Source organism: Narcine bancroftii, chromosome 8 (genome assembly GCF_036971445.1).
Source record: "Narcine bancroftii isolate sNarBan1 chromosome 8, sNarBan1.hap1, whole genome shotgun sequence".
NCBI classification, from domain to species: domain Eukaryota; kingdom Metazoa; phylum Chordata; class Chondrichthyes; order Torpediniformes; family Narcinidae; genus Narcine; species Narcine bancroftii.
This window is the reverse complement of record NC_091476.1, coordinates 133,505,373-133,517,409: the sequence shown is the minus strand read 5'-3', so window position 1 is coordinate 133,517,409 and position 12,037 is coordinate 133,505,373. Positions and strand designations below refer to the sequence as shown.

Genomic DNA, 12,037 nt, shown 5'->3' with positions numbered 1-12,037 from the left:
GGCTGGAGTCCAACCTTGACTGACAGATGTGGAAGTTTTACAGGACACACAACCATCTGTAATATACAAATTTCAGATAGGTAGAGGCCACCTTTGCTCCACACATAAATGAAACCTTTTATAATCAAGTCAAACTATTTACTTCAAAATATTTAAACACAAATTGGGATCATGAGGCTAAGTTGCTGCGCCAGTCATGATCCGAATGAACTCCTGTAGTGATCTCATTAAAATTATTGACAACCATCATGACTTTGTGACTGAAACATTCATTTTGATGCCAAATGGCCATTTCACCAGAGCACCTTGATAAACTTGTAACACTGTATTGATGTCAAGGGTAGTCACTTGTCTTTTCTAGAATTCAATTATTTATTCTTGGCACCCCTTCATAGCATAGCAGTTCAACTGGATTTATGGTTGCGAGTTGGACCCAACTTTCCACTTTAATCAAACAGTTGCTGGAAGATTGGCTTGTAAAGCAGTTCTGGAGCACAAGACATTACTTCAGCCAGGATACTGAATGGTCCTGAAGCCTGCAATTAGGCTGGGGAGAACATAGCATGGCAGAATATCCCATTGTCATGAACCAGTCATTACTAAAGGAACACGAGAGGAACTGACAAACCAGATGAAAGCCAAGGTTGCGGACACTTTAATAGCATTATAATGTTCCACATTATATGTGCTGCCTATGTTCATCCAACATAGCATAGACTTGAAAAAAAGCACAAGTGGTAATGTTCTGATCATTGCTTTATTTGGATCAAAATTTTCTATGACATACAAGTGCATTATTCAAACTTGGCACTTAATCAAGGCTGGATCTTTTTAAAATGTGCAGATGCACTCAGCCATCAAGTCAAAGCAATAATCAATAGACACTTTAATCAACTTCTTCAATAGTTGGGCCAGATGATGCACCAGAACCAGGAGCAGCACCAGCACCAGGAAAGCCTCCTGGTGGCCCACCAGCCCCTTGGTACAACTTGGTGATGATTGGATTGCAGATCTTCTCCAGCTCCTTCTGTTGATGTTCGTATTCATCCTTTTCAGCAGTCTAGAACAAAAAAAACATTAACAATGCACCACACTTTGAACACCCCTTTAATGTTGAAAAACATTCAGACATCCAAGGAAGATTTGCCATCACAACCCCAATGAGGTTCCAGAGGAAACTATGAATGGTTAAAGGTTTCAACATAACAATAGTATCAATTTCAATACAATCGCTAAGAAATCTGCTGAATATTTTACCTGGTTCTTGTCCAGCCAGCTGATGACTTCATTACATTTGTCCAAAATTTTCTGTTTGTCATCATCTCCAACTTTGCCCTTAAGCTTCTCATCTTCAATTGTAGCCTTCATGTTAAAGGCATAAGACTCCAGTGCATTCTTGGCTGTTACTTTTTCACGTTGCTGATCATCCTCTGTCTTGTACTTCTCAGCTTCCTGAACCATGCGTTCAATATCTTCCTTGCTCAAGCGACCTTCAAAGTAAAAATCAGTTAGCACAGCTCCCCTAAAATGAAACAAACCATTTTATTTCAACTACATAGACATCCTCCACATTGGCCAAATTTCATCTCTATATCTTGTCAAAACTTCTAATGACTTTTGGCATCATGCATACAGTAGCAGCAAAAATTTACCTGATTCACAGTTCCTTACCTTTGTCATTTGTGATGGTGATCTTGTTTTCTTTTCCAGTGCTCTTGTCCACAGCAGACACATTCAGGATACCATTGGCATCAATATCAAAAGTCACCTCAATTTGAGGCACACCCCTTGGAGCAGGTGGAATTCCAGTCAGCTCAAACTTGCCCAGCAAATTGTTATCTTTTGTCATGGCTCTCTCACCCTCATAGACCTATAGAAAAAATGTTCATCATTTGAAACAATTATGCAAAATATTATATCAATAAAAGCCTGCCAACCAGGGTTATAAAATGTATAAAAGTTGAAAGGTTTACCTGGATAAGTACACCAGGCTGGTTGTCAGAATAGGTGGTGAAGGTCTGAGTTTGTTTTGTTGGAATGGTAGTGTTACGTTTAATTAATGTTGTCATAACCCCACCAGCAGTCTCAATGCCCAGAGAAAGGGGAGTAACATCCAATAGAAGCAGATCTTGCACAGCCTCCGACTTGTCACCAGCTAAGATAGCAGCCTGGACAGCTAAGGACACATTAAAATGTTAGGTCAGATACAAATCAAGTAATGATTACACTGCCAAACATGTTGCATTAATTACCTGCACCATATGCAACAGCCTCATCAGGATTTATACTCTTATTCAGTTCCTTGCCATTGAAGAAATCTTGCAACAACTTCTGGATTTTGGGAATGCGGGTGGATCCACCAACCAGTACGATATCATGGATTTGAGCCTTGTCAATCTTAGCATCTCTCAATGATTTCTCCACAGGATCAAGTGTGCCACGGAAGAGGTCAGCATTCAACTCTTCAAATCGTGCCCTAGTGATTGAGGTGTAAAAATCAACACCCTCATACAGAGAGTCAATTTCAATGCTAGCTTGTGTACTGGATGACAGTGTACGCTTTGCACGTTCACAGGCAGTGCGGAGACGGCGAACAGCTCTCTTGTTGTCAGTGATGTCTTTCTTGTATTTTCGTTTGAATTCAGCAATAAAATGGTTGACCATACGACTGTCAAAATCTTCACCACCAAGGTGGGTGTCACCAGCTGTAGATTTGACTTCAAAGATTCCATCTTCAATGGTCAAAATGGAGACATCAAACGTACCACCACCCAGATCAAAAATCAGTACATTTCTTTCAGACCCAACCTGTAAAGTGAAAGCAACAAAGTTTAACATCCAGAAGCTAAGTGTGCTAGTTTGTTGTTAAGGAAGAGATTAGACTACACCAACTAAAACAAATGATGAACACTATTAACAGAAGCAGCCATATAAAATGTAAGGAGGGCAAGGAAAGGGGGAATTACCTACCAGGGAACATCATAGCAGCTGGTGTCTAGCATTTGGGCTGTATGGCTCAAAAAGAAAGGAAAAGTTGATGCCAGAAATGCCTTATGTGGGACAGTGGTGGAACATTAAGACTTGGATAGGCATATGGATAAAAGAAATTACCAGGCCATGGATGACATTGGAAAGGATAAAATCATCATGGAGTAGGATTATATAGGCTGGCATAGTGCACTGAAGGGCCAGCAGTGTTGTAATATTCTATTTACAGGTGCTGAAGCCATGCTGAAAATTTAATCCAACGTTCATTCTCATCCACCAAAAAACATTACCCATTCCTTTAACGACAGACAACTTTGCTTCAACTCTATAATTTAAAAATAGAACCACACACCTTCTTATCCAAGCCATATGCAATAGCAGCTGCAGTTGGTTCATTGATGATACGCAGAACATTGAGGCCAGAAATAGTACCAGCATCTTTTGTAGCTTGCCTCTGAGAATCATTGAAGTAAGCTGGTACTGTAATCACTGCATTTGTAATGGTCTAAAAGAGAAGAAATATTTTAGGTGACACACTGACAAATCCAAACAAACTCGGCAACTACATTACTGTACTGTACCTTTCCAAGGTAGGCCTCCGCAATTTCCTTCATTTTTGTCAACACCATGGAGGATACTTCCTCGGGGTAAAATGTCTTCTTCTCAGCCTTGTATTCAACCTCAACTTTGGGTCGACCAGCGTCACTGATAACTCTGAATGGCCAATGCTTCATGTCAGACTGAACCACAGAATCATCAAACCGACGGCCAATGAGACGTTTTGCATCTGCACCATACATAATAGTATGTTAAAAATTAGATGAAAGAGTCTCATAAGGAGCTTTCATTACCTCTAGATGATAATGGTCACAAAAAAACAAAACTAGGAGTTTCCTAGTTGAGGTTACTGTGCAACTCACCAAAGACTGTGTTGGCTGGGTTCATGGCCACCTGATTTTTGGCCGCATCACCAATAAGTCTCTCCGTATCAGTGAAGGCAACATAGCTTGGAGTGGTACGGTTGCCTTGGTCATTGGCAATAATTTCAACTTTGCCATGCTGGAAGACACCCACACAAGAGTAGGTTGTTCCAAGATCAATGCCAATTGCTGGTCCTTTAGACATCTTACCTGAAAATAAATGAATTTACAATCAATAAATATAGAACCCAAGTTCTTGACAACTGTGGTAATAATGACTCATCAATATAAATAGTTGCATAATAGATTACACAATTACTTAATAAGCCAGCAATGTAGGCCAACCATATGTTCAGTTCCTCTGCACACTGGGTGGTTCCCTTTATAGAAAATAACAGCTAATATTAGAATGATAGAAATGCTGTTCTTAACATTTTACACCATAATACGCCCTCTTAAATCCTAAAGGAGTCATTTAGCTACTATTTGAGGATCTGTAGTACTTTGAAATAACGTTAAGGATAGCTAACTTGCACATTATCAGTCTATTCATAATTTTTCAACAGTTGAGAGGTTCGTTGCAGTCACCACGTGTTCTCATCGGGTCTCTCGTGTGGCATTTAACAAAGCAACCACTCCCATAAGGTCATAGGAGACTCCCGTGGGGCTGAAGCCATCGCGAGAACCACGAGGACCCTCCATTGCCGAGTTGGGAGAAATATGCCCACCATACAAGGCCAGCCCACGTGACCCTCGGGACCGGTGACCGACCGCGGGACTCGCGAACCTTTGTCCGTCCATGATTCACCCCACGTGACCCCCGGCACGAGCAGGCCGGGACCTCCCCACGCTCAGCGCACGTGGTCAGTGGCCAGACGCGGTCCCTTGAGAGCACGCCGAAGTCCGGGCCCCACATCCGGATCGTCTTCGGTCCACACAGCGGCCTGTTGCCGCTCCCTCCTACCCCCGAGAGGAACGACAGGGTGTGGCCGCCCGGAGACTTTTCCAGAAGAATGGAGACGCCCGCCACCCTCCCACCCACAGCAGATACTGGGCCCGCTGCCAGCCGGCTCTGCGGCACCGGGCGACCAGGCTCACAGGCAGCCTGCGACCCAAAAACCTCAGCGAGACCGATAATCTCCTGAATTCATCTATCGTCCCGTATCCCGGGGTGGAGCAGCCATCATCAACCGCAGAAAGGGGTCGAAGGGAATGGCGGCTCGGCGCGCCCAGGGGCTGCGGGTGAGTGAGCGACTACGAGGGCCGTCGGACGGGGTCCGTACCTGGAGTCGCGGGCGGGGTGGAGTCGGAAAATCGGGCTGCGAAGAGAGCTGTCTGCAGTGTCCAACGCCGCAATGAGACCGCGCCGCTTCCGCCCGCTGCTTTTATGGCGGACTCGAAAGTTCTAGAAAGCTTCGTGCGTCACTCCACAAACCAGCCACTCAGCGCCAAGGCAAGGCTGGTCAGCGGGCGCGGCGGGAAGCGGCACTGGGCGCGGATTGGCCAGGGTTCCAGAGTGGGCGGAGCTGGCAGGCGACAAGGGCGCAGTCGCCGCCCCCAAGCCCTGGGCGGGAGCACGCGTACGTCGTATCTCCGGCCAGTGTTCGTTCACACCGGGCCGGAGCTAAGGAGCAGCCGCCTGATTGTGGGGATGTTGTGAAGCTCCTCGATCCGAGGAGTTCTCCCTCTGTACGTCTACCTCGGCAGGCAACCTGCCACCATTGTATCAGCGCGACGTGTGGATCCCGACCCACAATTAGTCGGACTTGGCGTCCTAATACTTTTACGTTTGAAGTTTTAAAAAACAATTTAGACACGCAGCATTTTGGCCCACGAGTCCGTGCCGCCCAATTAACCTACAACCCCAGGACATTGCGAACGTGTCCCCTTTTACCCCAAAACTTGAGCCAGGAACAGCAAGGTAGCAATTGCCCACGTGATGTGGACCATGAGCTCAGGACCAGAATCGGGGACATAGTACTTGTTGGATTGAAGGAGCCTGGGTCTGATGTTTCATTTCAACAAGATATCGATTCATGGAATATTGTTAAAACCCATCTTTTCGCCATTTTATTGATTTTCAAACGAATAATCAGGCAGTGTTTTGTAATCCATGTCAGCTCTGGCTCAGTGGCTTGCTTTCTCACCTCGGAGGCAGGAAGGTGTGGTTTAATGTTTCGCTTTCGAGCCTTCAGCAAAACCAAAGGCCGTTGCTCCCCATGAAGTGGCCCCAGGTTTCGTGAATCATGTTGTCCAGAAGGCGAGATCACGAGAGCCTGGAAGGAGTTAAAGGGCAGGTTTCCTTTCCAGATTGGAGGGCCCTTTGGCGGGCTGTCGGGAATCTGAAGGAACCAGCGAGTCGAAGGATGAGCCGAACGTGAACTGTCCTTGAACCTGGAGCTTTAAGCGCCGATCTTCTGCCCGATGGAAGAATGCAGTTAGGGTGGGAAGGGGTCTTTTAATGCCGTTTAATATATTGGAAAGCAGCACATGGAATAAATAGAGGGGAAGGTGGCCGGAGTTGCGTTCACAACTGCATTTTTCTTGCAGTCTTGAGCAGAGCAATCCTTGTGCCAAGCTGTGGTACATCCAGATAGCCGTTGCCTCTATTGTGCATCACTAAGTCAGGAAACTTGTGGGTGACATCCCATTTAGTAGGGTGATAGACAATAACATTGTCGGGTACAATATACACTGGGAAAGTGGGCAAATTTTGGTAAACCACTGCAGGATGGAGTGAGCAGGAAATTTAGGAATGTTGGTGGACAAATCTTTGGGGGTACAAGCATTGTTCCCTGAAAAATGGTACAGAAGGCAGGTGGACATACCATACCTTTGTGGTGGTTGCGGACGATTAAATTACAGGGGCTGCAGAAAAGTCTCAAAGGATTGTTACTGGGAGCAGCAATCAAGTCAGTCTCATTTAGCAATATCATCCAATGAAGCAATATACAATTTCCAAATACTGACATGCTGATATGGTCATTGCCATTTCATTTATGAAGAGCATTTTATTAAAATTTCTCTTTGGAGTCTCTTCTTCTGAAACCAAGTCACCTTTACCAACTTTGATTAAATATGGCAAATGTTTTCCTATAACTAGCAAGTGCAGGATACATCTGGCTACACACAGCTAAGCAGGGGGAGGAGAAGTAATTGTTGCCAATCAATCTTACCTGCTTGCTTGCAGTCACACTCAGTGGTAGTATGTAGTGTGCATATTGTGACGTGTTGACAACAGTGGCTTTATGTAGCAGTTACATGATTGTAAACTGAATGTGAATGAAAGCTTGCTTGAATGATTTGGCTCAGCTATTTATTACCTTTTTTGCCCAATACCCAGTTTCAATGTACAGCACTACCTGTTTTAAAAAAAAGACAAAGTTTTTTTTCCTGATAATTGCTTTTATTTATATCAAAAATTTCCATTGGTGTACAAGTATTCAAAATGTGGCACTTAAAAATCAAGCCTGGATCATTTGGCAGTAACAAATGGACTCAGCCATCAAGTCAAATCAACCACCAGGTGACATGTACTCTAATTGACTCTCAAATTGCTGTGCCAGATGATGCACCATGGTGGCCAACTCACAGGTATAACGTGACATTGTATGGATTGCAGAATTTAATCCAGCTCTTTGATGTTTGCATTCATCCTTTCCAGCACTCTAGAGCAAAAAGAAAACATTACATATATAAAGTGTCCCAAATGTTTAAAAAAGCTCAGACATTAAAGGAAGATTTACCATCACAACCCCTATGGGGCTCCAGTGGAAACTACAAATGGTTAATGGTTTCTACATAGAAAATTTAAAACTGGTAATGCTGGGAAGATAATGTGGGCATTTTACCTGGTAATCCTCTAACTTAAAATTTGTCCAAAATTTTAGTTTTTCATCTTGGTCTTTGCAAACACCTGCACCAGTAATACCCCTTGATACAAATAGCTGGATCAGTTTCTCTAGTTCCTTTCGTCAATGTTCATATTCATCCTTTTCTGAGAAAAAAAAAGAAAAAGAATTATTCACATTGTACCAAGGTTGGAACACAACTTGAAAGGAAAAATGAAACGCTCAGACATCCAAGGAAGATTTACCATCACAACCCCATGGGGCTCCAGTGGAAACTACGAATGGTTAATGGTTTCTTCATCATAGCGAATTAATTGAAACTGATAACAAGAATCTGCTGGAAATTTTACCTGGTTATTATCCATTTAGCTGCTTGCTTCATTCCATTTATCCAGTTGTCTGTCATCATTCTCAATTTTACATGCATAGCACCATGAAAGCCTGAGATGGCCCACCTGGTCCTTGGCACTACTTTATAATTAGATTGCAGATCCTCTATCAGTCTAGAACAAAAAAAACACATTAGTCACCAAGCTTGGAACACTCCTTAACTTTGGGGGGGGGGGGGGTGAAAACACTCAGACATCCAAGGAAGATCTACCATCACAACCCTATGGGGCTCCAGTGGAAACTACGAATGGTTAATGGTTTCTTCATCATAGCGAATGAATGGAAATATGTACAAGATAACCTGCCAGAAGTTTTACCTGGTTATTATCCAGCCAGCTTCCAGCATTCCATTTGTCCAAAAACATGTTGGTCATCGCCAACTTAGTATAACACCTGCACTGGAAAACACCCATGGTCCAAAATGGTGGCATTTCAATTACAGGTTTCTCCACTCTTCCTTTGTTCTTTATATTCATTCCTTTAAACAATGTAGAAGGGCATCTGTTAGTCACATTGCACCAAGTTGGCAAAACATTTTTAATAGAAGATAACAAACGCTCAGACATCCAAGGAAGATTTACCATCACAACCCCATGGGGCTCCAGTGGAAACTACAAATGGTTAATGGTTTCTACATAGAAAATTTAAAACTGGTAATGCTGGGAAGATAATGTGGGCATTTTACCTGGTAATCCTCTTTACTTAAAATTTGTCCAAAATTTTAGTTTTTCATCTTGGTCTTTGCAAACACCTGCACCAGTAATACCCCTTGATACAAATGGCTGGATCAGTTTCTCTAGTTCCTTTCGTCAATGTTCATATTCATCCTTTTCTGAGAAAAAAAAGAAAAAGAATTATTCACATTGTACCAAGGTTGGAACACAACTTGAAAGGAAAAATGAAACGCTCAGACATCCAAGGAAGATTTACCATCACAACCCTATAGGGCTCCAGTGGAAACTACGAATGGTTAATGGTTTCTTCATCATAGCGAATGAATAGAAATATGTACAAGAAAATCTGCCAGAAGTTTTACCTGGTTATTATCCAGCCAGCTTCTAGCATTCCATTTGTCAAAAAACATGTTGATCATTGCCAACTTAGTATAACACCTCCACTGGAAAACACCCATGGTCCAAAATGTGGCATTTGAATTACAGGTCTCTCCACTCTTCCTTTGTTCTTCATATTCATCCCTTTAAACAATATAGAAGGGTATCTGTTAGTCACATTGCACCAAGTTGGCAAAACATTTTTAATAGAAGATAACAAACGCTCAGACATCCAAGGAAGATTTACCATCACAACCCCATGGGGCTCCAGTGGAAACTACGAATGGTTAATGGTTTCTTCATCATAGCGAATGAATAGAAATATGTACAAGAAAATCTGCCAGAAGTTTTACCTGGTTATTATCCAGCCAGCTTCTCGCATTCCATTTGTCCAAAAACATGTTGGTCATCGCCAACTTAGTATAACACCTGCACTGGAAAACACCCGTGGTCCAAAATGTGGCATTTGAATTACAGGTCTCTCCACTCTTCCTTTGTTCTTCATATTCATCCCTTTAAACAATGTAGAAGGGCATCTGTTAGTCACATTGCACCAAGTTGTCAAAACATATTTAATAGACGATAACAAACGCTCAGTCATCCAAGGAAGATTTACCATCACAACCCCATGGGGCTCCAGTGGAAACTACGAATGGTTAATGGTTTCTTCATCATAGCGAATGAATAGAAATATGTACAAGATAATCTGCCAGAAGTTTTACCTGGTTATTATCCAGCCAGCTTCTAGCATTCCATTTGTCCAAAAAACATGTTGGTCATCGCCAACTTAGTATAACACCTGCACTGGAAAACACCCATGGTCCAAAATGTGGCATTTGAATTACAGGTCTCTCCACTCTTCCTTTGTTCTTCATATTCATCCCTTTAAACAATGTAGAAGGGCATCTGTTAGCCACATTGCATCAAGTTGGCAAAACATTTTTAATAGAAGATAACAAACGCTCAGACATCCAAGGAAGATTTACCATCACAACCCCATGGGGCTCCAGTGGAAACTACGAATGGTTAATGGTTTCTTCATCATAGCGAATTAATTAAAACTGATAACAAGAATCTGCTGGAAATTTTACCTGGTTATTATCCATTTAGCTGCTTGCTTCATTCCATTTGTCCAAAGTTGTCTGTCATCATTCTCAACTTCACATGCACAGCACCAGGAAACCCTGAAATGGCCCACCTGGTCCTTGGCACAATTGGACTGCAGATCTTCATATTCATCAGTCTAGAACAAAAAAAAAACATTATTCACAATGCAACAAGCTTGGAACACACCTTAAATGGAGGGGAAATGCTTAGACATCCAAGGAATATTTGCCTTCACAACCCCATGGGGTTCTAGTGAAAACAAAGAATGGTTAATGGTTTCTTCATCATAGAATGAATTGAAATGTTATCTGTCAGAAATTTTACCTGGTTCCTATTCAACTAGCTGCTAACCTTAGTACACATGTCCAATTTATTTTGTCATTTCTATCTTTGCCATTTAGCTTCTCATCCTCAAATGCAGTCACCTTAAAAGTATTATTCCAGTGCATTCTTTGCTTTTAACATTTTTCAGCACTGATAATCTCATCTCCTACTCCTTAGCTTCTTAAACCATACATTCAATATTGTCCTGCTTACAAGATCTACAAAACAATCATTTATTATATCCCCTCCAAGTTGTAGTATACTTTAGTTCTTGATCACTTCAACTTCATCCACAAGGCAATTACTTCTGGCATCTTCCGTACCAGATTCAGAAAGCAGTTTACATTTGTCATGTTCAGTGATCCTGGTCCACAGCAAAAACTGTTAAGCAGGATGTCTACATTTCTGCCTGTGCCAGTGATGAGGTCTGGAAATTATGGCAGATAACACATAACTGAAGAGTTTTCTGGAGGTTATCTGTATAAAAGTACAGGTTGCACCTAACAAGGAACCAGCATCTTGTGCTAGGCACAAGTGTTGGGTCAGATGATGCAATTGATGAAAGTGTAAAAGCTGAGGACAGTCTTCTACAATGAATTATCAAGATGAAGGGCAATGAACTTCAGAGCATGGATTAGTAAATGGAATTATGTGGCCCCAGTTGGCATAAAGTTTGCAGATGACAAAGCAGACAGCAGTTTGGAGTTCAATCAAAACAAGCATGATGTAACCCAGTTTGGACAGTCAAACTTGAAGGACATGCACACAGTAAATGGCAAGATTTGTTACTGCATAGAAAAAGGGATTTTGGGGGTCAGTCTATAGATCTCTCAAGGTATCCACACACTAAGTGTGGTAAGAAAGCATATACTGTAAAATTCTGGTAGGCAGAAATTCAGACCACTTGAGAATCCAGATTAACTTCAAATTTAGTGGGGTTTTGCATGTGTGCATGAGCACCACAGATGAACAGCAGCAACATGCCACCATGCTTAATAAAGGTATTTTTTTTAATACAAATGTTCATTGTTAAACAATTTCAAGCATTACATGCTCTCTTTTGTAGAAAAATGGCTTACATTTTCATGAAGTGTTGACCTTTCTTTAAAACTGCTCATTTTTATAAATGAAGTAAGCAGTATTTGCCAACAAATAAAATATCAAAAGTTACCTGCCCATGTCATTTATTGTTTCTTAAATTTGAATTTTAAGAGTTCTGTCTGAGATTTTGGAAAATTCAGAACTCAATCCCCAAGCAACCTGGACTTTCACTGCAATGTGTTGGCTTTAAAAGGATGGAGTTTTGTGATAATGTTGCAGTTCTATACACTCCTAGTTAGAGCATTAATAAGAGTATTGTGTTCTGTTCTAGTCACTTCATTGCAGGAAGGATATAGAACAACTT

At 42.0% G+C, this 12,037-nt stretch overlaps 1 protein-coding gene across 1 annotated transcript; it reads right to left on the bottom strand.

Annotated features, from left to right (window-relative positions):
• Positions 1-738: 738 nt before the first annotated feature.
• LOC138741194 (heat shock cognate 71 kDa protein-like) lies at positions 739-5,297 on the bottom strand. Its single transcript, XM_069894908.1, has 9 exons — positions 5,192-5,297; positions 3,909-4,118; positions 3,570-3,775; positions 3,341-3,493; positions 2,253-2,808; positions 1,974-2,176; positions 1,672-1,870; positions 1,258-1,490; positions 739-1,060 (listed from the first exon to the last, which is right to left on the bottom strand). The coding sequence occupies exons 2-9, from the start codon at positions 4,111-4,113 to the stop codon at positions 887-889; spliced, it is 1,929 nt and encodes a 642-aa protein (XP_069751009.1). The 5' UTR covers positions 4,114-4,118; positions 5,192-5,297; the 3' UTR covers positions 739-886.
• Positions 5,298-12,037: the final 6,740 nt, after the last annotated feature.

Excerpts from the sequence above, each read along its gene's own strand:
- LOC138741194 (XM_069894908.1), bottom strand. The coding sequence starts at position 4,113 with ATGTCTAAAGGACCAGCAATTGGCATTGATCTTGGAACAACCTACTCT. Across the intron at positions 2,809-3,340 it reads CATATGGCTTGGATAAGAAG|GTTGGGTCTGAAAGAAATGT; the intron begins GTGTGTGGTTCT and ends TTCACTTTACAG. Across the intron at positions 1,871-1,973 it reads AGCCTGGTGTACTTATCCAG|GTCTATGAGGGTGAGAGAGC; the intron begins GTAAACCTTTCA and ends TTTTTTCTATAG.